This window comes from Hibiscus syriacus, unplaced genomic scaffold, assembly GCF_006381635.1.
Source record: "Hibiscus syriacus cultivar Baekdansim isolate YM2019G1 unplaced genomic scaffold, ASM638163v2 tig00110450_pilon, whole genome shotgun sequence".
Classification (NCBI taxonomy): Eukaryota; Viridiplantae; Streptophyta; class Magnoliopsida; order Malvales; family Malvaceae; genus Hibiscus; species Hibiscus syriacus.
Window position 1 is genome coordinate 1,495,205 of NW_024062743.1, and position 25,525 is coordinate 1,520,729.

Consider the following 25,525-nt stretch of genomic DNA (forward strand, 5'->3'; position numbering starts at 1 on the left):
AGGAGGTTCATTATTTGTGCGGAATTGTTGGGAATTTGTAGCCATCGTGGAAATTAAATCCATAGCTTCAGTAGGAGTCATGTTCACTAAGGCTCCACTGCTGGCAGGATCGATCATCTTCATTTCCAGGGGAGTTAATCCTTCATAAAAGTATTGAAAGAATGTTTATTCTGTTAACCCATGTTGTGGGCAACTAGTACATAACTTTTTAAACCGCTCTAGTAATCGTAAAACGACTCTCCTTCAGGCTGCTTGATTCCAAGTATTCTCTTTCGTAGTTCACTAACTTTCGCTGCTGGAAAAAAACCTGTCAAGAAAAAGACGAGTCATCTGAGCCCATGTAGTAATAAAATTAGGGGGTAGATAAAATAACCACTCCTTAGCCGATTGAAAAAGGAAAAGCTCTAAGTTTGATTTGATACTCGGTTTCTCCCTGTGGTCTCATGCTAGAGCGGACCATGTGAAATTCCGTGAGATGTTTATGTGGATTCTTATTTGGCAATCTGCAGAATGTAGGGAGGAGATGAATAAAGCCAGTTTTTAACTGGTATGGAGTTTCGCCTTGGGGAAAATCAATGCACAAAGGCTCTTGTTCAGTAAGTGTTGCGACTAACTCTCTGATAGTAGGATCGACCATCGGATCTGGTTCTGTATTAACACATTCACCTGAATTTGATTCTGATTCTGGTTTTGATTGTTGTCTCCTTCTTTCCCGAAACGTCTATGCGTAAAGTCTCCTAGCTTTGGCTTGGATCTCCGGGTCGTACTCCACTAATGCGCCCGGATTAGTCCTGGTCATAAATCAAAAGGAAACAAAAAATTAGTAACTTTTGTGAAGTCCCTGATAATGGCGCCAATTTAAAAACTGCCATTTTGATGTCAAAATAAATTCTTTTTCTCAATTAATAAATAAGGAAATAAGTAGTAAAGAGAAATAAGGGTTAATTCCACAGAGTCTTAGAAAATTCCAAATTTTTGCCTGAATTATTTAAACCAGACGTGATTCAGTAAATGAGGTGATTTTGGTAAAAAGATATTTAAATAATGATAAAAGTGATTTAAAGTAAAAATAAAGAAAAGATTTTAAAGTTGAAAATGAATATGGTAAAAACAGCCTCAAGCTTCGCTTTGACTCAAATTCTTTTAGATCGCCGATTTAGATTTTTCCTTGGGATTCATGTCGGTTACTTTGTCTACAAGGGCAATCCCTGTGACTCTACTTGTATACCGAATACCCAAGGCAATCTTTGATTCTGACTTCAGAAACTGATCTTATCAACATCAATTGTCATAGATCAATTACCGTTTAAGTTCATGGCGACAGACTCAGATTGTTGCTTAAATAACTGTTAATTCTGATCTCAATTTCCTCTTAGCGAAGTTATCTCGCCAAGTGTGTTCCCAGGAACTCGAATGTGCTTTCAATAAGCCAATCCTTCCTCCCACACGTTTAATCGCAATAACCTCTTGACCAAAGTTAATCTTTGATTTTGAAAACTGTTTTGATTTTGAAAAATAAGCACAGAGATTGAGAGAGATATTCTGAAGTTATTAAGGGCCTGTTTCAATTCTCCCGTTGGAATTGAGTCATCGCTTCAGCTCTCGGCTTATTAGAAAATTAGCTAAGCATGACTAAAGTCATACTTAGCATATTTAAAAACAAAGCTAAAAAATAAAGTAAAAAATCAAAAACTTGAAAATAAAATAAAAGACATAATTTTATAAAACTAGAAAGAAAAAGAAGATTGTAATATGAGTTGTGAGTTTAGGCTTACCCCAAGAGGGTATTTATAGCCTCTCAAAGCCTAAGGATAAACAAAGAAATTAAAATAAAAAAAATCCTAAAGATAATTGTTTTTTTCCTAAATTCAAACTTTAAACAAGTCTCCTAATGAACTCTGCTCGTCCATCTTCCAGAAGGCGCATTGAGTAGACCTTCTAGAAACTGCCGTTGACTAGACCTTCTAGAAACTGCTACGTCAGACTGTGTCGTGCCCATGTCTCCACCCGTGACCAAATAATAAAAAAATGCAGAATACGCCGATTTTACCACTAGTTCTGGAAAGTAAGGACCTTCACGAAAATAAGTATAACACAACCAAATCAGCAACAATAAATCCACAAGGTCGAAGAAATAACAAGCAAATATTAACGATTATGAACACTCATCATTGTGGCCAAAGATGTCTGTCATTCCACTTCTTTTTTTCTCCTTATACAGGTTGGCATTCTCATAGGCTTGACTCTTCTATTTCATTCAACTCTAGTAACTTCCTTTCTCTATCTAGTTGAGCATCCATGTTTAACTTTTTTATGGCCCAATATGCTTTGTGCCCAAGATCCACCGAGAGGTGACGTGCTTTCCTATAAACTAACTTAAATGGGGATATTCCGATGGGTGTCTTGAAAGATGTTCGATAAGCCCATAATGCTTCATCGAGCTTGGGAGTCCAACCCTTCCTCTTTGAATTAACCACCTTCTCTAATATTTGTTTTATCTCACAATTGGAGAATTTGCTTGACCATTTGTTTGAGGATGATATATTGTAGGAATCTTGTGCCTCACACTATACCTATGTAATGCCTTGGTAATCAGCTTGTTATCAAAATGGGTTCATTTATCACTTATGATGGCTCTAAGAGATCCAAATCTTGTAAAAATATGCTTATGAAGAAACCTAAGGACTATCTTGGCATCATTCCTAGGAGTATCTACTGCCTCAACGTACTTGGACATGTAATCGACGACAAACAAAATATACAAATCTCTAAAGGAAAAAGGAAAAGGGCCAATGAAGTTATACCCCAAACATCAAAAAGCTCTACCTATAAGATATTTTGTAGGGACATTTCATATCGCTGGAGATATTTCCCGTCCATTAGCATTTGTCACATGACTTAAAAAATTCATGCACATCCTTAAAAAGTGTGGGCCGATAAAATCCTGATTGAAGGACTTTTGTAATAGTCCTTGTACCTCCAAAATATCCTCCACACGATGCTGCATGGCAATGAAAAAAGATATCTTTTCGCTCTTCCTTAGGAACACACCTTTAAATTATTTGATCAGTACATTGCTTGAATAAATAAGGTTCGTCACAATAGTAGAAGCGTACATCATGCTTGAACTTCTTCCTACCCTGGCTATTCAAATTAGGAGGCAAAATATCACTAACAAGAAAATTAACAATATCGACATACCATGGAATTGTCGTAGCAATTAATACTTTCTAATAATGGAATTCCTTCTTAATTTCAAAAGCATTATCACTGTGGACCTCATTCTCTAGCCTAGAAAGGTGATTGACTACTTGATTTTTCGTACCCTTCCTATCTTTCACCTCTAAGTCAAACTCTTGTAAAAAGAAATATCCACCCAATAAGTCTAGGTTTCGCATCTTTTTTAGTCAATAGGTACTTTACAGCCGAATGATCAATATGAACAATTACCTAAGTGCCTATCAAGTATGACCTAAACTTTTGAAGATTCTTCCACCAGGATCTTGTGCAAGAAAATAGTGGGACTTAACCCCTTCAAGTAGCCATAGTCCAGCCTAAAGCTCTCTTGTGTTGGGCTAAAACATTAATCAAGCTATGTTCATGTTTAGGCTTAGGAATCAAAGAGATCTCACAAGTAATGTTTCATTACTACCCAAATATATATACTTAAGATGAGATGACAAAGGATTTAATTATAAAGTTGGAGCATGTTCAAGGGATGGATTGTGTGGGGTAAACTCAGTGAAATCCAAAGGTCCAAAATGTATACCTAGTTTGGTTACAAGCAGGTTAGACTGTTGTACCTCTATAGGAATATCCTTGAGCTCCTTATCACCATCTTTATTATGCTCTCCATAATCCTCACTTTGTAGGAATTTGCTACAGGAAAATTCTTCTGCTCCTTCTTCCACCATCTCGTCCATGTCAATAACATATTGACATTCTTCATAATTATCCGCAAACTTGAGACTGTTGAACACATTAATGGTAATTCTCTGGTCATCAACCCACATAGTGAATTTTCCTTTCTCACAATCAATTAGAATTTGTCCAATGGCTAGGAATAGTCATCCCAAAATAATGGGTGTATTATCATCTGCTTCACAATCAAGGATAAGAAAGTCAGCTGGAAAAACAAACTTATCCACATTTACCAATTCATCCTCAACCATCCTTTGGGCTAAACATGCAACTGGTAAGCTAATTACAAGATAACAGTGGTTGGTATGCTTTTCCCATCCCCTGCTTAAAAAATACAGACTTAGGCATCAGGTTCACACTTGACCCCAGATCACACAAAGCCTTTCCTACATAGGTATCACCGATTTTCCAAGGAATGATGAGATTGCCAAGATCTTTTTGCTTTGGTGGAAACTTGCTCAGCACAAAACAACACTATTTTCTTGTAGTAACAGTCTCGTATTCCTCCACCTCCCTCTTTTTTGTGACAATTCCTTTAGAAACTTCAAGTACATAGATATTTTACCAATAACATCTAGAAAAGGGACATTAATATACATTTGGTTAAGAACATTAACAAATTTCTTGAACTGAAGATCCATATTTTGATTTTTCAATCTTTGAGGGAAGGGTGGTGGGGGCTTGACATCTTCCATAATTGGTGGGATTTGTTCTTTTGTTGTAGCATCTTTTTATTTTTCATCAGTATATTTACTTGTTTGTCCTTCATTAGTGTTTTTATCATCGACCTCATCAATATGTAACTCAAATGTTTCTTGGACACTTCTGGGGGTTAAATCTGCTATGTTACTTCCCCCAAATTTATCTCGTTTATTGATATGTGTCCTACTCCTCGAAGTAAGTGAACTACATTGTTTTTTCCTAGAGCTTTAGCAACTTCAGTATCACTGTGCAAACTTCCTTGAGAACGTACATTCATTGCTTATACAATTTGACATACTTGAGTTTCCAAAGCCCTCAATGATGCTCCTTGACTCTGCAATAAAACTCTATGATTCTTTATAGATGTGGCACGGTCTTACATTAAAGCTCTTATAGTGGCCATAAAATCATGCAAAGTAGCTTTCAAGGAATTTGTGTTCGATGAGGATGTTGACCCCTTGATGGCATTTTACCATTGCATATTTTGCAGAAAACTTGGGGATTTAGTCATATTATGTTGCTGATTTGAACTACCTGCATTGTAGGTCTCTTGATTTCCCTATAAGAAGTTATGGTGTTGGCACCATCTTGGATTGTAAGTATTTGAATATGGATTATTGTTGCCTCGATTGAAGTTTCCTACATAGTTAGCAGACTCGTGTTTTTTGGGACACTCATTTACATGATGGTTACCACAACATAGAACAAAAGAAAAACTTACAACCTTGACCTCCTTTACTTCATTATAGCATTGCAGATTCTTCAACATATTGGTATTGATGGATAGCTGAGATGAAACATAATCCTTGACATCTAATTCAAAGGTTCCTTGGGGTCTCTTTCCTATTTCGAGTCTCAAAGAAGGTAATTGATAGTCGTTATTCGTGATCTTATCTAAGATATCAAAGGCTTCTTCGGGTGACTTGTCCAGCAAAGTACCATTTGCTGAAACATCAAGCATCCTTCTTGTAGGAGCATTAACACCATTATAAAACATCACCACTTGTGTCTAATCATGAAACCCATGCATGATTAGTCAACTTACGGAGCAACCCATTGTATTTATCCCAACACTCATACACGGATTCATCATCAGCTTGGTGAAAGGATTTTATGTCATTCCTCAGTTGGGTGTTCATGTTGGGTGGGTTGTAATATAATAAGAAGCTCTTACCCAAGTCTGCCCACGAGTCCATTGAACTGGATGAAACACTACTCAACCATGCTCTAGCTTGACCACACAAGGAGAAAGGGAATAGCATGAGCTTCAATACATCTTCCTGTAATCCTTGTTGTTTAAACGAGTCACAAACCTCTAAGAAAACTTAAATATGTTTCCTTGCATCTTTATTAGGCATGCGTCCAAATTGCCCTCTTGAGTTCAACTTGTTGAACATAACTGGTTTAAGCTCAAAGTGGGTTTCCTAAATCTTAGAAGCTATAATATCAGGGTTTAAATCATCCCAAATGGGATTTAGATGATCCCTAATAGAACATAGATGAGCAATACCTCTCAGCGCAAATCCTAGCAAGATACTATCGTACAAGCCCTACTCATTTTAGTCGTTGAAACTTTATCCTTATCTATAAGGCAAGTTAGTGTTTTACTTAACAGTTCTACCCCATTGTTCATGTATATATAGGCTTAACTCTCTGGATATCAAGCATCAACCAAAGATAAAGGACATGTCTCAAAAGCTCTTACATATCTAAGCAATAAAATAGTGAACAAAACATGAAAGTAAAAAGAAAATGTTGTGACATTTATTAAAAGAAAAACATATTCATCCAAAATAAAACCAAGCCAACTTAAGTTAGTTCATTACTGGGTAAAAAGCATCCGATATCATTTGTTTAATACAACCCATTTCAGAAATAGATGGAGGAAATAAAAGCAACAAAAGGAAGGAAAAAGACTTTCAAGCCGATAGCTGCAATAGAATACCGTGAACTACCTTAAGCGTTACTACTTTTCTCAAAGTTCAGCAAGTTATATCCCTTTGGAGCTTCAATAATAGAGGTTACCTCGATGGATAAGAGAAAACTGAAGAGTGGTCGCCTCTTACTTTTCTCTTTCTTATCTCATGTACTCATCTCTCGTAAATGTGGTGTTATTTTTTCTTTATATAGTTGGGGTTCCTAGAGTTTTGTGCCCTCATTCTTCATGGTGCCCTAAGGGAATATACCATTCACGTGTTAGGGTCAGCTGGCAGGGTGTCACATAAGGGCTGCCAAAATGAAATATCTTCTTCTTTTGTCTTCTAGTGCACCCAAAAATGTTGTCCCATTTATTGTAACATAATCATCTTCTCCCCTTCGTTTTCCTTAAGCCACTGTCACATCACCACAAAAAAGTAAACCTTCCTCAAGCAGCACCAATTTTAGAAAAATAAAAATTAAGGCAACGAAACACTAACAAATGAAAATGAATGTATTATATGAATGTATATGCAATGGTATGAGCTTTTAAACAACCAATTAACTAAGTAAAAAACATGAAATATAGCCTTTTACAGGGTTATCATGAATCTTGCAGGTACCTACAACAATCCAGGGTTAAAGAATGCGTAACACGGAGACCTCATGCATAAGGACAAGCCGCATTGAAATCAAAACAAGGTACGTGACTTCTTTTCTGGTGAGGATGCTAATAAGGTGTCACATAACCTAATAGCACCTTGTTTCACATATTGTATAGTTTGGGGAACCATGACTCTGGTGTGTACTCTATTAGATTTGTATATTGGTGGTTTCAAAAGCCGACTCATACAACTGAAGCGATTTTATTTCTTTGAAAGGTTGTCATGAAGATGAGAGTTCTTCATAAGGTACGTATCTTTGCATGGCGATATGAAAATGAGGATTTACTGATCAGGAGTAAAGTGCAAGTAGCTAGACTAGGTGACGATATTTGTCCTTTGTGCAAGATAGATGTTGAAACAACCATGCATGTGTTCTGAGATTGTTCATTTGTGAATGACGCTCTATGAGTTACATGTATATCAGGTGTGCTTCTTTATTCAAATTATACAACTCCACTATTACGGTTAGAATCATCACTTGCTACGTCGGGGTTAGATGACTTTGTAGGATTCTTGGTTCTTCTATTGAATGTTTGGAATGAAAGATACTCCATGGTGCATATGGTCAGTTACAACCTTTTTAAGTACTTGTAGCCAATATCAAGGCGTTGTACTGTGATTTCCTTAAAGCCTAGCGGATGCACCTTTCCAACTGGTCTTCTACTTATAATTTGTACCAATGAAGTTTTCCGGATTGATAGTCAATTAAGATAAATGCATATTGTGCTTACAATCCAAATACTAAGATTGCAGTAATCAGTGTCATTGCTTGTGATGTTTATGGTTATGTTCTTGGTGGTTTAGCTACCACGTCATGATGTATTTATGATCTAGGTTTGCCAAGTTGCATTGTCTTGCCACGGTTGTTAATCTTACAATAGAGGAAGACTTGTATGACATTATTATTGAGTTGCATTCCACTACGATTGTCAACCTTTATAACGATACGAGTGGAAATGTTTCTACGATTGGTGTTTCTATTCAACTTATACACGATAAATATAATATTTTTAATAGTTGTATTATGGCCTATGTTTATAGGGAAGCAAATAAGGTTTCTCATAAGTTAGCTAAACGAGCCCTTGATTGTAATGTTTCCTATATCTTTGAGTCAAACTTTCCGCAGTTTATTACACTTGATGTAATAATGATTTGTTCCTGGCTAGATCAATGGAATTCTGGGCACTTTCTTCCCTTTATAGGAACCCCCAACCTTGTGTTGGTAAAAGAGTTTTTAATGAGGATATTTTTCTTTCAAAAAAAGGAAAAACTGCACACATGACTTAACCAAAAAATATGCGAATTTTTAAATGTTATTAGCATAGTACAACATAGTGTGGGGACCGTTGAAGTGTTTTCACCATGGTTTGTGGGTTTCTCTCGGCACTCATTAGCGGGGCTAATGGCATCTGAGGAATCTGCGACTGCTCTTCCGGCGCTCCGTTCATCTCTTCAAAGATCTTATTTCTTCACGCCCTCATCATTAGTATGTTCTAAGCTTCGTACGGTCTATTGATGGACTGACGCAAGCTATTTTCATGCTCCGCTGGGACTCAGTTACAATATTTCCCCCCAAATTCCGGAGATGGGATCCCGACTGTTTATCCGCCGCCGAAAGTGTTCGAAGGTGGAATTAAAGAATGGGGTCTCTCGCTTGTTGGGCAATTTTTAGGTGCTGCTCTAAATTAGCTGCTCTACATCAGATTATCGACACTCTGTGGAGAAAGCCCTTGCAAGTAGCCAATTTGCAGATCAGCTACGCAGGTAACAACCTTTACCTTTTTTGTTTAGTTCAGAGCATGCTCGGGACTGGGTATTGGAGAATGCCCTTGGCACATCTTCAACAAACCATTAATCCTTAGGAAATGGGTACCAAACATGGAAAAGTTGCAACTTGATTTATCAAGAATTCTTATTTGGGTTCACCTATTTAATGTTCCCCTTGAATTGTTTAACTACGAAGGCCTTAGCTATATTACTAGGCCATAGGTTACCCCCTTTTAATGGATTCTATCATCGCCTCTAAATCTAGGTTAGTGTTTGCAAAATTTATGTTGAAGTTGGCCCGTCTGAAGTTATTCCTAAGTTTGTTGATGTTGTTCTTAACAATAGTAAAACAGTCTCGATAGTTGTCGAAGTATCGTGGATGCCTCATTGCTGCAAATGTTGCAATGTGTTTGGACACAGTGTTAAAGAATGTAAGCAAAATCCTATTCCTCAAACCTCAACAATGGTTTGGAGGAAAAAAATTCTGCCACTATAACCCCACTAGATTTTGAAATTGTTTGCATTGAACATAAACAAAATGCAACGTCTGTTGATCCTAAACCTTCTTTGAATATATCTTCTAAGGATTTTGAAGGTGGGAGCCATTCTTCCTTAGGGTCATATCATTCTGTTAACGACTCTGATGCTTCGGCTGAACCCATTCAACAAGTCTGTACTACGATTAATGATCAAGAAACTTCTACTGATCCTAATGAAGAAGAGAACTCCATAATTCCAGATCAGCTAGGTAATTCTGCTGATACAATTTCTGCTCCTACTCTCCTTAATAAAAAGAATATGAAGGCATGCTAAAGCTCACGATGCATTAACAGGGTCCAGTAACCGTTTTGAGCTACTAAACACGATTAATGAGACTCTTCCTACCTCAGAGAATCAAGGGAAAAAAAGTAAGAGCAGTTGCTTCTGGTGTTGTTGTTTTGATCAAAGAACTCAAAATAAAAAAGAAGTCTCATCTTGATAAATCTAAGGGTTCTTCAGTAGGAAGTCAAGGATGGGAACCGAGCTCCTCATCCCAAGGAAAATGATAATTTCCTTTTGGAATGTAAGAGGATTAAATAATCCTCTTAAACAAGGCCAAGTCCTTCAAAGGGAAGCCAAGAATAATGTGGATATCCTATGCTTGATGGAAACTCGAGTGAAATTAGAGAAATCTTATGAATAATTAGCTACTTCTTTTGAGAATTGGAATGTTCTCACCAATTATGATTTTGCAGTGAATGGCAAAATATGGTTTTTGTGGAGGAAAAGATTGGATTTATCCTTATGTAAAGCTACCGATCAAAGTATCACTGTCAAAGGTCTTTTTAATGGCGCTCCCTTCATTATTACCACAATATATGGTAGTAATAATGGCATCATTAGAAGACAACTTTGGCAAGAACTTCGGTATCTTGAATCAAATTATAGTGACCTTTCTTGGCTCATGGGAGGTGACTTTAATGTTATCTTGAATAATTATGAAAGTTCTGATCACGAGCTCATGGGTATGATCACTTTCTCTGACATGTTAGAATTTCAGCATATTACTCAAGATCTACAGTTACAAGACCATTCTTTCTTTGGTCCAACATTCTCGTGGAGTAACAAACAAAGTGACAATTTCCTTGCTCGGAACTTGACAGATGGTTCGATTATTTTCCTCACTCTTCTGTGGAATTCTTAGCTCCTGGTCCTTCTGATCATTGTATGGCAGTGATTGATCTTCACAAAGAGGCTCATTCAAATAAAAACTATTCAAATTCTTCAACTGTTGGACTCTGCATCCATATTTTCTTAACATTGTTAGTCAATCATGGAATATGGCAGTGCAAGGCAACCCAATGAAGTCTTTATTCTTAAAGCTTAAATGTCTCAAAGAAATCCTTAAGCTCAATAAAGACCATTTCAGTGACATCTCGGCTCGAACTAGACTAAAAAGAGAAGAACTTGATAGGCAGCAAATTCTTACCTTAAGAGGTGATGATTCCTTGGAGAAAGAACTCGAGTTACAAATGGAGCTCAATTCTTCAGCAGAAGTAGAGATGATGTTCTTAAAACAAAAAGCTAAAATGCATTGGCTTAAGGAGGGTGATAAATGCACAAAATTCTTTCACTCAGTATTGCTACTAAGAACCAGAGGCAGACTATAAGGGTTCTTGTCAATAATCGGGGGGAAAGACTTGAATCATTTGATGAAATGTCCTCGGAAATAATTGAGTTCTTCAAAAATATTTTAGGTTCCAAGGATCCAGAAGTAAAAGAATGCTCTCCTGCAATTCTTAAAGTTCTTATGCAACCTATTTCATCACTTGTTGACACTGAAGCTCTTGTCAAGGAAGTTACTAGTGATGACATTAAAGAGGTCATTTTCAGCCAAGGCAATGACAAGGCTCCCGGACCGGACAGTTTTACTTCTCTCTTTTTCAAGAAAGCTTGGCCAGTGGCTGGTAATGATTTTATTAAGGCAATAAAGTACTTCTTTCAAGAATCATTTATTTATCCAGCCTTTAATGCAACCACTATTATCTTGATTCCAAAGAAGTCGAATCCTAGCACAGTTTCTGACTTCAGACCCATTTCTTGTTGCTCGGTTATTTACAAGGCCATTACAAATATTCTTGTCAATAGAATTACTAACATACTGCCAAGGATTATTGCACCTAATCAATCGGCTTTTGTCAAAGAAAGGAGTATAGTAGATAATACCCTTCTTGCGCAGGAAATTGTTAAAGGATATGGGAGGAAATTCATATCACCAAGATGTGCACTGAAAATTGATCTTTAAAGGCTTTTGACTCCATCAATTGGGACTTTATTTATGCAGTTCTTAAAGCTCTGGATTTTCCTACAAAATTCATCGAATGGATTTTTCATGCTATACGATGCTAGATATTCCATTGCTCTTAATGAAAGCTTGGTTGGTTTTTTAAGGGTGCAAAAGGAATCAGACAAGGTGATCCGCTTTCCCCTATTTTATTTGTTCTAGTTATGAATGTGCTCTCTAATATTCTCAATAACGCTGCTTCCAGAGGGATTTTTTCCTTCCATCCAAAATGCAAGAAAATTGAACTCACCCACTTGTCATTTGCTGATGACTTATTGATTTTCTGCAAAGGAAACCTTGAGTTTGTTATGGGAGTGATTACTGTCTTGGACTGTTTTTATGAATATTCTGGGTTGAAGCTCAACGCAGGTAAATGTGAGATTTTCACTGCAGGTATTTCGGCTCATAATCTTGAATCTATCATCAACTATACTGGTTTCAAACAAGGAAAGTTACCTGTTAGATACCTCGGGGTACCTCTTGTCACCAGAGAGCTTACCGATAAAGATTGCAAAGCTTTGCTAGACAACATCAAGAGCAGACTTCACCAATGGTCTAGAAAGAATTTGAGCTACACAGACAGAGTTGAGCTTATAAAGATAGTTCTCTATAGCGTTGCGAATTATTGGTGTAGAAATCTGGTTTTACCACAGACCATTATCAAGAAGATTGAGCAATTATGTTCCAGATTTTTCTAGAAAGGTTCAGACATTTATGCTGTCGGTGCAAGGGTGAGTTGGGTGAAAATTTGTAAACCAAAATCAGAAGGAGGTTTGGGACTAAAGGATATCAAATCATGGAACAACGCCTGCCTAATGTTTCTGATCAGAAAATTACTTGTAAGGGAAGGTTCTCTTTGGATAGCGTGGCTTCAATCCTACATAATTAAGCAGCATGATTTCTGGACCATGGAAATACCGCAATCTGCCAGCTGGAGCTTTAAGCGAATGCTGAAGCTCAGAAATGCTGCTCAAACAGTGCGTGTAATAGCAGTAAAAAGTACTAAAGAGATTTGGGAAGAAATCCGCCCTAGAGATGCTAAAGTTGCATGGCACAAACTTCTCTGGTATCCTCTACATGTCTCGAAGCATAGCATAATTTCATGGATGATTATTTTGGATCGTCTCCCACTAAGGACAGAATGCAACGATTTGGTCTTATTACAAACAATCTTTGCATGTTCTGCTCGGAAGCAACGGAAACTAGGAACCACCTCTTTGCCGAATGCTCGAAGACTGCTTCTATTTGGAAATCAATTCTGCAACTTTCTGGTCTGAACAGGAATTTCTCAAATTGGACTATTTTGTTGTAATGGGCAACCTCTTCATAGAAAGGTAAATCACTGCTAACTTGCATTCTGAAGCTGTCATGGAACGCCTTTAATTACACCATTTGGGAAGAACGAAATCGTTGGATATTCAAAGGAACTTCCAGAACTGAAGCAGAAATTATCAAAGCTATTAAGGAGATGGTAGGAACTCTTCTAAGTAATAGAATTTTCAACAGATTAAATAGCATTAACTTATCTATTTGTAATCATTGGGATATAGTCTAATTTGTTAGCAGCTTGTTCCTTGATTGAACTGTTTTGTTAGCAGCTTGTTGCTATTTTTGGGTAATAAAATCTTGATTTATCCAAAAAAAATATATGTGAATCCTACGAGGTTAGACGACCAAGTCGGGTGGGCAAACATGTTTAGTATATGAGTTAAAATTGAAATCATGATTTCATTTTAAAGCATTTTTTATTTTAGGCTACCTCTTCCCCGGTTTAAACTCTTTGAAATTTGAGAGATCAACCCAAAATCGGCTTAACTACATCTGCTTACCATTATCTATCATTGTTAGCCACCACTAATAATGATTGAAAATTTAAAAAAATATATATATTTCTCTCAATTTTTCACCCTAAAGATGATTTTAGTATTAGAATCTCAAGAAAATCATTGAATTTGAGTAGATTTAAAAAAAATCGATGGAACCTTTATCAAGCTTGGAGATTCGTTGTTTAACACTAGCATGCCCAAGATCTAAAAGTACATTCATCGTTGTGATTTTTTATGTTTCCTCTTATGGTATTAACATCTTTCAGTCCTTTTTCTTTTTACAAGTCTTACTTTCCAAAAGTAAGTTTTTGGTATGGTTTGGGGGTTTAAATAAGGTTTTTATGGTTATAATCTAATAAGAAGTGCTAGTTTTTATGGATTTAGATGAAGTTATAATCTATTAGGATAAGATTCACTTTGGGTAGGAAACCATTCGAATATTCGCTAGTATTTAGACATTTGAGATAGTGACAGTTTTTTTCGATGAAAGAATATGTCGATGATTATCATAAAAGCAATGGCTACTAAAGGTAGGGGTTATTTTTTAGGGGGGATATGGGTTAGGTGGGTTTGTATTGTTTGAATGAATTTGGGTAGGTTTTGATCAAGGCATGGGTGTTGGGTTGATTAATGTTTGGTTATATAGGTTTTGGGTTTTGTTTAGATCTGGTTCTAAACTTTAAACCTAGATAAAAAAAATATTATAGTAGTCCTATTTTGTCCATTGTTGAGAAACATGAATATGGAAAAGATTAAAATGAAAAATTGTATTCAGATAACTTCAAATAATTTACTCACTCCTACGCTAAAGATGTTGAACTTACTCTTCAACAATTTTACTCCATTTCTCCATAGAAAATGATGTTGGGCTTGCTCTTAATTTTGTTCCATTCTACTATAGAAAATGATGATAGGATCACTTGTAATATTTTTCTCCACATTTTCATAACAAAAGATGTTGAATTCGGTCAGAATAATTCTCATCACTTTCACACACAAAAAGGATATTGAACTCGCTCTTCATAATCGACTCCACTCCTTCATAACAAAGAATATTGGTCTTAATCTTAATTATTAGCTCCACTTCTCCATAGTAAATGATATTGGACTCGCTTTTTAATAATATGCTCCACTCCTTCATAGCAAAAGATACTAGGCTCGATCATAAAAATTTGCTTCAGTCCTCAATAGAAAAGGATGTTGGGCTCTCTTTACTCCACTACTACATAACAGAAGGTGTTGGCTTCGTTCATAACAATTTGCTTCACTCCTATATAAAAGAAAAGGATGATGTGTTCTCTCCTAATAATGTACTCCACTTTTCTATAAAAAAAAAAGAAAGACATTCGACTCAGTCATAATAATCTGCTCCACTCCTCCTTAACAAAGAATGTTGGCTTGGTCATAATAATCTGCTCAATTCTTCCATAGCAAAGTATGTTGGATTGATCATAATAATGTACTTCACTCCTCTATAGCAAATCATGTTAGGCTTGCTCTTAACAATTTTACTTTTAATACATGTGTGTATGCCATTAGTTATGTGAAATGAATTTATCATGAATGCACGAACATATTCTCTATTATGCATGTGCTCCATGGTTTTCAGAACCGGACCGGTTAGCGAACCGGTCATGCTACCGGTTCACTGGTTCAACCGGTCGAACCGGTCCGACCGGTCGGAAGAACCGGACGACGTCAAAATTATTTAAAAAATTAAATAAAAATATCAAAAATATTTAATAAAAAATAATTTTTTTATATCACAAGTCATATTCAAAGCAAGTCATAACATATATAAGTTAAAAACCATAAAATCAAGTGAAGCAAAATGATTTAAATTAACTACAACATAATATTTAAGGTAAAACATATTAAACAATAAATATAATTATATAACTATAATTAAAAAATAAATTTGGGGCTAAAAAATCATAACAAAATGATATTGTTTGGTATAATTTTTTTTTAAAAACAATCCCACATGGCTAAGAAACATAGAAGAGCATCCCAAAAGTCTAAAGAGTAAAAATATGAGAACAAAACAATCCCACATGGCAAAGAAACATAGAAGAGCATCCCAACTAACTTCTATAAATAATAGAGGTAATTTGACATTCAAAATCATGGAGCCTTTTAGTGAGCATTTAGTGAACTATTCTTTCACTTTAATCAAGCTCAAATTTTAGGCTTCAATCGAGCTTCTAATTTTTTTTTTTGAGTTAAAGCCTTTTCGAGTTCAAGTTTCAATATTATATTTCGAGTTCGAGTTGAACTTGATAATTTTTAGCTCGTGAGTTTGAGTCGAGTTGAGCTTACTTTTAAAGTTTTCAAGTTTGAGTGGAGTTCAGCAATACTCGAGTTCGACTTGGCTCGTTTAACAAACAACGTTATTTGGTTTAATTTAAAAAAAAAAAAAAAAACTAAATTGGCGGTTTTTCCCGGTTTTTTCTGATTTTCAGCCGGTCCAGTTCGAACGGTTCAGCGGTTCAACCGGTGTAGATTGAACCGGACTAGACAACGGTTCTCGGTTGAACCGATTGAACCGGCCGGTCCGATCCGGTTTTCAAAACAATGATGTGCTCTTAATGCTTGAAATTTTGTGTCATCAAATTTTTTTCATGTCAAGTGCAAAATCTTTTATAAACTTCATCTTCCCTAGTTGCATGTCTGTTCTCATCTTCTGTGTACATAGATATTTTATTGTTTCGTCTTCTCATTATAACTTCAAGGCTTTCTTAATCATACTTCTTTCTAGTTATTTTTTTTTTTTTAAATCTCCACATACACTTCAAAAATTTTGAAAATATGTTCAAGGGGAACTTTTCCTCTAGTTCTTATACTTATTAAAAGTCTTTATCCTAGATAATGTGGAAAATGCAATAGCATATATTCTCTTTAGACATTCTATAAATACATATATTTTTATCATAAGACAATAAGAAATGATTTAATAATTATTAAGATGCATGAAACAAGGTATAAAGAAAAAATGACGTTGTATTAGAAATTTCATTTTATTAATGCATAAGTAAGAAATGATAAAGGTTAAAACTGGTCACCAAATGATTCTAACTGATCTTTTAACTTTTAAAATTTTAAAAAATAAGTATTAAACTTTATATTTTGTTATAAAATGGGCATTACATTGTTATCTATCATTAGTTGTTATTAAGGAATGACATCACATATTAAAATTAATGGATAATATCTCATTTGATCCTTTAACTGTAATTTGAATTTTATTGGATGATTTATTTAATATTTCTAAGCAATTATTTTAAAAAAATACAACTTAAGATAGGATTCTCTCATCTAAAAAAAACTCTAGCGATGCTTGCTCTTTTATTTTCATCTTTGATTGATAGACGGTGACACTAACCTTGGTGTTAGTTTTCGACCATCAATATTTCTTATTTTTTGTTTTCTTATCTCTCGTCTTTGTTTCTAAAATTCTACCTTTATGACACACTTTCTTTTTTTGACACAATTTTCTCTGTCTTTTGACACTTTTTTGGTTTCTTTATCAATTGTTTGATCATTTTTTTCATTTGTTTTTTTCTCAAGGTTGGATTTCTCGCCACCTGGACCAATCAAGATGACGAGTATTTGTTATTTTATTGATCTTTCCTGCTTTAGACCATCGAATTGGATTTTGATACTTAGTTTGCATTTGTATATAGTTTTCTCATGATGCTTGACTCTGATTTACATTTGTCGGTGATATTTTAGTATTTTTGATATTCTTTTGTGACTCATTTGTCGATGTAGTCAAATTTATTTGTATATATTTTGTTCGATTTTTTTGAGTTTTTCATTTTTTTCCTTGTATGGTCATTGTATGATCTTAAGTGACTAATTTTTTGCAAATAGTAGTAGAATGTCATAATTACGTGTTTAGTTTACAATTATGACTGTAAACATTCATTATAATTTTGAATGTCTTATTTTTTATAATATAACTAGTTGCTTTTATTTGTTGATATATGCACCACATGCCACAATCCTAAAGTAGATGGGCTTACTCTTCTACTTGGCCCAATCACATGGAGACATACCAAACATCTTAAAGACAAGCTTAAGACCACTGTGCAAGCCTTCATCAGCAAGAGCTTATACGCCCATAAGGAGATTGAAGACTTTCAGGAAGAGAATCCACATCTCTTACCATCCACATCAACTTGGATCACCACAGCTCAAATTGAAACTATTTCAGGATCAAATTGCAAGAATCACAAAGATAATCTTGAAAATACGTTCAAGCCCCTTTGAATGGAAAACATCTTGTAATGTTGCACATTGCTAAATTTACAAAGCTTGAGATAACTTTCCCTTTTAGGATTTCAGTTATTTAGACAATTATAATGGTTGTTATTTTATTTTCTTCTAGAAGACTCATCTTGGTCGTCTATCACCTTCTAGAAGACTCATTTTGGTCGTCCATCTCATCCTACAAGCTAAAGGACTTAATCATGCTTTCAAACTCCTAGTTTCCATCATCACTATTGGATCAAACACAACATCAAGGACTCATATTCATGTCATCCACTTCACCTAGATTAGGATTGCTTTTATTTTTTATTTTACTCTTATTTTTAATACTTAGTAATGTTACAACAAGAACTCCTACAAACCTATATAAAGGATGATCCTTCCACCTTTTTAATCACATATTTTCTTGAATACAATACATTGAGAGTTTATCTTTGCAAGTGTTGATTACTTATGTCTTTAAAGCTTCTTTTCATCAAGTTCTTTGTGAGAGAGATCCTTACACTCCGGTTTGCCTCTTCATTGTGATTAAAAGTGCTGGTTATAGCCAATTATCGAGTTTGCCTAATTAATTGCGATTAGGAGGGTTTGTAGGACACTTATCCATTGACTATCATCGTCTACATCAACTACACGCCCACCACCTCCATTAAACCAAGTTTGAGTTTATCCCATACCTACCAGGAGAAAGTTTCAATTTCAGTTTTTCTATTGATTCGTTTATCCTTTTTCAATTCTGTTTGCATATTTATATTTCTAATTTTGTTATCTTTCTAACACATATTATTTAATTCTATTTGAGGAACGATTTTGCCAAAACCATAATTTGGCTAAGTTATTCTCATCTTATTACATTCATTATCTTTATTGTCTTTTGTCTTTGGCTTGTTCTTTCTATCTATTGTCTTAATATTGCTTTGTCTTAAAATTCTAGCAACCCTAATCATCTTTACGCCACCCACATCCTATTCCTTCCCTCTCATTCTTTGATTGAGTTTAAAACTTTCTAGGTTTGATTCTTCGACAACGAGCAACATCCATCTTCCCGCTGCTATTTTTTATCAATTGTAAAAAATAGTAAATATCATCAATTTTAATCTGTCGCGTCATCTGAAATAATGACCAATAATACGAGACTTGTTTTATAATAAAATATAAATTTTAATATTCATTTTATAAAATTTTAAATGTAAAAAATAAATTTTAAAATAATTTAATCATCATTTCTAATCCTTACCTTCAAAATGTAAATTCTATTGCATTAACATAAAAGAAACTAAAGGTTCGAACACCAGCACCAACAGCATGATTGAACATTCATCGTCAAAATAACATATACTACTAATCACCTTAACATAAAAAATGAAGAGATTGAATCATATAAACAATCTTTAAACTAATGATTTCTGTTTTGGTTCCACACTTTTAAGTTATTGCATAATGGGGTTTGGAAGAAGAAAAATAAAATAACGAAAGAGAAAGAAAAGCAAGGAATAACAAAACCATGAATAACAACAACAGCCGTGGCGAAGAACATCAGCGTAACAAAGAAAGCCTTGATTCCAGAATAAACCAAACCCTCGAAAATGTCCAAGGGTACCCCTTTTTAACCATTCCAATTTCTCATTATTTTCCTTTTTTTTTAACTTGTGTTTTGCCCTTGGATTTAGATTTAGATACCCAATTGACTAATATCTACGAATCTTTCGAATTTCACTTCTTATTCTCAGTTCACGTGGAAGAATTTTCATCTTTAGCGGGAAAACTTTGATTTCCCAAATTTTCCAATTAGGTTTTTAGTTTAAATTGTGCGTTGATTGAAAACCCTTTTTTTGGAAGTTGATTCTTTTATCTTTGCACTAAGATTGAAAGACCCCTTTTTTCCTCTAGAAATGTCTGATTTGGTGTATGTTGTAATTTGATCATGTCATTGTTGTTGGAGAATCGTATAATCACATTATGCAGTAGAAATGTTACTCCTTTAGCTTGGTTCTTCCCGAGAATAGAAAGGATGGTTATAAATGTGAGAAGTTCATAAAGGTTATGGAAAAAAACTGTTGCTTTTAGACATGCTTACCAATGATAACATTGCTGAGAATGGATTTCATGATGGCAATTGGCTGAAGCTTGATGTTAACATGAGTTGCAATTAGCTTACTCCATATTTATTGCTTTAGCTGCAAATGATTATTTCTTTTATGAGTCCTATCAAGGTTGCTTAAAGGTCGCAGTATTCCGGGTAAAGTATTATTGACCAGAAGGACAGATCAACTTCATGATTCAGGTTTACAAGAACAATCACCCACTTATCAAAGAAGCGTCTCACATAGCGATGCTGGCACAAGTGACGATATGGACAAGTCTTTAGAGGTGAGGTTTAGAGTGAAAGTGTGTATTATTCATTCTATTACTAAAATAATGAACACTGATTTATTCTTTCACTAGTGTGACTTTAGAGTTCTTTAAAAGTTTGTGATATCCTTAAAAACATTTATTCATTTAGGGAGGGGTCAGAAATACAAATAACTCAAATAGTAATACAGTTGTTAATAAGTCAAGATCTTCCAAGTTGAAGATCGAGAAAGCTGCCAATGAAGTTCAGAGCTCTGAAATGGGCACAAGAGCTACTGATTCTGCCAGGGTTACAAAGTTCTCGAGAGAGCTCTCAGGACAAACGGTCATTTTAAGTACCATATCTGCTTTTTTGCTTCGAAAACAATTTTATATATATATATACACACACACTATCGTAGTTTTGATTAGCTTAATATGTCTCTTTTGTAGAGAGATTACGTGAGTTAGCTTGGAGTGGTGTTCCACCTTACATGTGTCCTAATGTATGGAGACTTCTGTTGGTAAGCTCAGAACTATCAGACTTAGGCATTAGGTGGACTTGAACTCTATGAACCAATTCATTACTCTTCTTGTCTGCAAAGGCAGTGATTTTTTTTATGTAAAGTAATGATTTTTTGTTAATTGCTGCCACGGTACCAACTTTAATATTATCAACTTTGTAAAATCCTCCGTATAAATATTTCTTGTAAGACTCATTGGATTCTGCCTTTTTAAAGCTTTATATCATTTTAGCTACTGCGTTCCTAGTTTAATGATCTGTTTCCATTTAATGATGCGATGGTACTATGCTTTGTGTTTTAACATCAAATATATCTGTTTTAGGAGTTATTTGTTATTTGGTTTTCGTTTGTTCCAAATGCAATTTCTTAAGGAGTTTGGCTTTCCCTTTGTTGTGTTGTCTTGCTGACTTTGTATTCCAATTAATGGTAGCAATGAAGACACTTTTTAGACAAAAAAAATCGGGCATGTCTCATACTTAATATCCTGGGTTAACTAATATTTTATCAGATTGATATAGATTGTCTTTATTAAATAAATTTCTGCTCTGAAATTGTATGAACTGGCAACAGGGATATGCACCATCTAAGGAGGAAACGCGTTGAGTATCTTGATTGTGTTGGTCAATTTTATGACATTCCTGACACTGAACAATCTGCTGATGAGATTAGTATGCTTCGCCAGGTACGTTTAACCCTTGTTTTATTCTCAAACTTGATTGTTGGCCTTCTATGCCTGAATTAAAATCGCAGTTTATTCTGTTTGTTAGATCTCCCTCGATTGTCCGAGGACTGTATCTGATGTTGCTTTCTTTCAGCAAGCTCAAGTTCAAAAATCCTTGAAGCACATTCTTTATACGTGGTAAGATACTATTTGAGTTGATGAATTCACATTTATTGATGGCCTTCTTATGCAAAACTCAATACTTTTTTAAAAAAAATGTAAAACTTTAGTTTTTAATATTGAAATGTTTGATTATATAAACTGTTCAACCACTAAAAGACCGGACTGGATGGTAAAATACTGGTTTTGTATTTATTTTAATTTATGAGATATGCACTTTTAATCCTAGTTTATATTAAGATATTAATATTAGTCTTAATGTTATTAACTTCTTTTATAGCTTATTTTACATTAAATTAAGTGTTTAAAGTATTAAACATCAAAAACTCAAGGAAACATTGAATTGCCTTGTTGAACCAGTTGAACCGGGAATGGAGGTCTAACCAGTGTGGCCTCTAGTCCAGCCTTTTAACATTGGTTTACATTTTCTTAGAAGCAACTTTTGAGATAGTGGTGTTGTTTTGTGGGTAACCGATGCTGCACTTCAACTTCATGTGCAGGGCCATTCGGCATCCTGCAAGTGGATTTGTGCAGGGTATAAATGATCTTGTAACACCCTTTCTAGGAGTCTTCTTATTGGAATACTTAGCAGGGAGCACAGATAGTTGGTCAATGTCTGATATGCCTTCTGAGAAGATATCCGACATAGAAGCTGATTGCTACTGGTTCTTATCAAAGTTGCTTGATGGCATGCAAAACCATTACACATTTGCTCAACCGGGAATCCAGAGGCTTGTATTTAAGCTGAAGGAATTGGTTAGGTGCATTGATGGTAAACTCTATGGAGACTTTTCGGTTCTCTCCCTAAAATTTCTCCTTTTATGAGTTCAACCACTTTCTGCTTTATGAAGGGATTTTAAGTCATCATTTACCAAGTAAATTTTGTTTCGTAATAGTTCACAAGAAAGAAAGATGTTGGGAATGCATGTGCAGGAACACCCTTTTTTCTTGATGTTACAGAAAAAGAACCAGCTCATTATTATTACTATTTTATTTTTTTATTAAGTATAGAAGTATCACATTCTCAAGGCATATACTAGGTTTCGAACCCACACAAGGTGGAACAACATGAGCATCCTTGACCACTTGGCCAATTAATGGATCTCATTATTTTTACTCTTTTTTTGTGGGTGAATAGGGAAGGGGGTTCTGTGTTTTCATTGTTTGGTTATGATGGAAAGAAAGATGTTATTTCCCTATCTAATATTCCCCTATATGATGTGCTTGCAATTTTCATTATTCGCGTAAACTTCTGTTTATGTTTTCATGTTCTAGTTTCATTTGTCTAAGTGACTTCTCTGTTCTTCAACTTCTACCAGAACCTGTTTATAGACATATGGAGAACCAAGGACTTGAATATCTTCAATTTGCTTTTTGCTGGTTCAACTGTTTGTTTATACGTGAGGTAAGGTTTCATTGCATTACCCACATTCATTGGTTTATCCTGCATTTCGATTTATTTTTTGATGTATGACTGACCAAATGCTTCAACTTTTATTTATTTATTTTGTTTGTTTAACAGATCCCTTTTCACCTAGTAACCCGTCTATGGGACACGTATCTTGCTGAAGGAGATGCACTTCCGGATTTCCTTGTGTACATATTTGCCAGTTTCCTTTTAACGGTGTGCACTCTAGCTTCCTTTGTGCTGAACTGTTTTACTAGCTTTCATCATTGACTGCATTTTGCAACCTTAAGGAGATGCAACTTTGGTAATTGTTCAATTTTCAGTGTTTTTTTTCCTTTCTTTTCCTTATCTAATAGAGAAATAATCATAATTTCTTTTTAAAAAAGATGATGATTGCTTATGTTTTCCGAGACTTCATTTTTCTTGAAGTATCAATGTCAACACATTTGATGCATATCTATAAATAGGTATGGGCATATCCAAGGAACTTTGAAATATATGGAAAAACAGAAAAAAAAAATTGAACATATCCGTATCCGACACGGACACCCTAGTCCAAGTAACATAGATGATGACGAAGGGCAAGATGTTGGATTGAGGGCATCAAACTAATAGCAAGCATCTCTTACAGCTTACTTCATATGCCTAAAAGCTTGTATTCTCACAAATTTACATTATTTAAATTTATAGATGCTGGTTTTCCTAGATTGCTGAGTCAGCCTGTTTACTTGCAAGTTGCATCATTTATGTTAGGTTGTAATGTTCTACTTTGAACTTTGCTTCTGCATGGTTCAGAAGGAACAACACTTTGCAACTTTTCCATTTTCGCATGAACACTGCTTCTGAGCTTCTATGTTACTCGAACTTGGGTGTGACTTGTGAGTTTTGATAGGTCAACACTGGTATGTATGTTCCTTGGTCACATACCCATATCCTAATATGCATTAGACTCGTGTACTCAAGCAAAATGAAGAGTCCTATCAACATAGATGAGCTTTACTTTGTGATTCTTAATCATTCAACCGCAGTTCTTTTTGTTTTAATGATGCTTTGATGCCGGATGCATCCTGAAACATTTTTCTCGTCATGTTTGTTCATAATCGCAACAAAACTGAAAAAAACCCTGATTGACGAAAGCTTTATTCTATATGTTTCAGTGGTCAGATGAACTTCAAAAGCTTGACTTCCAAGAGATGGTGTTGTTCCTTCAACGCCTTCAACTCAAACTGGACATGTCAAGAGCTTGAAACGGTACTTTCTAGGGCTTATGTATGGCACAGGATGTTTAACAAGTCTCCCAGCCACTTAGCTAGTTGAGCTTAAATTTTATGTTATGTTATTTATTCAATTTCATCTTTTTAAATTCTCTTTGTTTGTTGATAAAAGTGATTAAGAGAGTTATGAGCATGTTTTATGTGTTCGTGTAGCGGCCAAGAAGTATTCCTTGTATTGTGGCATGCTATGTTTCCTGGACTTAGGGGTGTTGGAATTTGGTGGGTTTTCTAGGGTCCCCCCAATTTATTTGGTGGTTTAATAGGTCCATGTTCAAATGTTTATCAGCCATAGTTGACGAATTCAAATAACTTTAGGGAAAATTACGACTGGCTAACATAGGTTTCATGTAATACACATCAACCTTGGAAAGCAAGAACATTTTCCTTGTATAACAAGTTTTGACTTCCATCAATAGATATAAAAGATAATGGTGTTTGTGTATTTAGATGACAATTTTTGAACCGATCCATATTGGTGGGGCCTATAGACAGTATTGTTAATTGTGTTGTTCTTGTTGGTCTACTTTATACCACCTATATATGCTCCCCTTCGGCCTTTGCGATTACAAACACGTTCAGTCTCATTGCACAAATTCGGACATTGTCATGGCTGTTCTTAATACGGTTAACATGTTTGACATAACTATTCGTATGTATATACGGGTGTATATGAACAGAATCTTCATTTATGATCGTTTTAAATTAAATAAACAAATATGAACAAATTTTTTATGTTCATTTAATAAACGAACGAGCACGAATAATAGTGTATTTGATTCGTTTATGTTCATAAATAAATTCGTTTATCAATTCATTTGTTTATTTAGCAAGTCGTTTATAAGTTTGTTTATCGACTCATGTGCTCAATTTATTGTCCTTTTTTATTTTAAATACTAGTAAAGATGGATATTAAATTGAACATAAGGTGAACTTTGGAGTTCAAATTGTGAAGCCTAAAGAACATAAGAATAGTAATTTTACTATTTCCTTTACCTTGCAAATTAATGGATAAAAAGTGTGTTAGTTGCCAAACATTAACCGGACATGATTGCCAACATTAACCGGACATGATTGCCAACATTAAACAAATATATTCACGAATGTAAAATGAGCATGTTTGCAAAAGTTAAACGAATATGTTGACAAGCATTAAACGAATGTGTTTACAAGTGTTAAATGAACGTGTTTGCGAATGCTAAATGAACGAACACAAACACCTTAAAAAATAATAAACAAAAAATATTAAAACTTTT

The 25,525-nt window shown here is 34.9% G+C and overlaps 1 protein-coding gene and 1 pseudogene across 1 annotated transcript; both read left to right on the forward strand.

The window, feature by feature from the left end:
• Positions 1-11,960: 11,960 nt before the first annotated feature.
• LOC120126123 lies at positions 11,961-13,073 on the forward strand. Its single transcript, XM_039144405.1, has 2 exons — positions 11,961-12,437; positions 12,495-13,073. Exons 1-2 carry the CDS (start codon positions 11,961-11,963, stop codon positions 13,071-13,073), a joined length of 1,056 nt encoding a protein of 351 aa, XP_039000336.1.
• Positions 13,074-19,340: 6,267 nt separating this feature from the next.
• LOC120126096 lies at positions 19,341-24,711 on the forward strand (annotated as a pseudogene).
• The last annotated feature ends 814 nt before the right edge of the window (positions 24,712-25,525 follow it).

What these genes read in the sequence shown, in the direction of transcription:
- LOC120126123 (XM_039144405.1), top strand. Translation starts at nt 11,961, where the DNA reads ATGAATGTGCTCTCTAATATTCTCAATAACGCTGCTTCCAGAGGGATT. An exon ending in ATTATTGGTGTAGAAATCTG is followed by an intron (nt 12,438 to 12,494) that starts GTTTTACCACAG and finishes AGATTTTTCTAG; the next exon opens with AAAGGTTCAGACATTTATGC.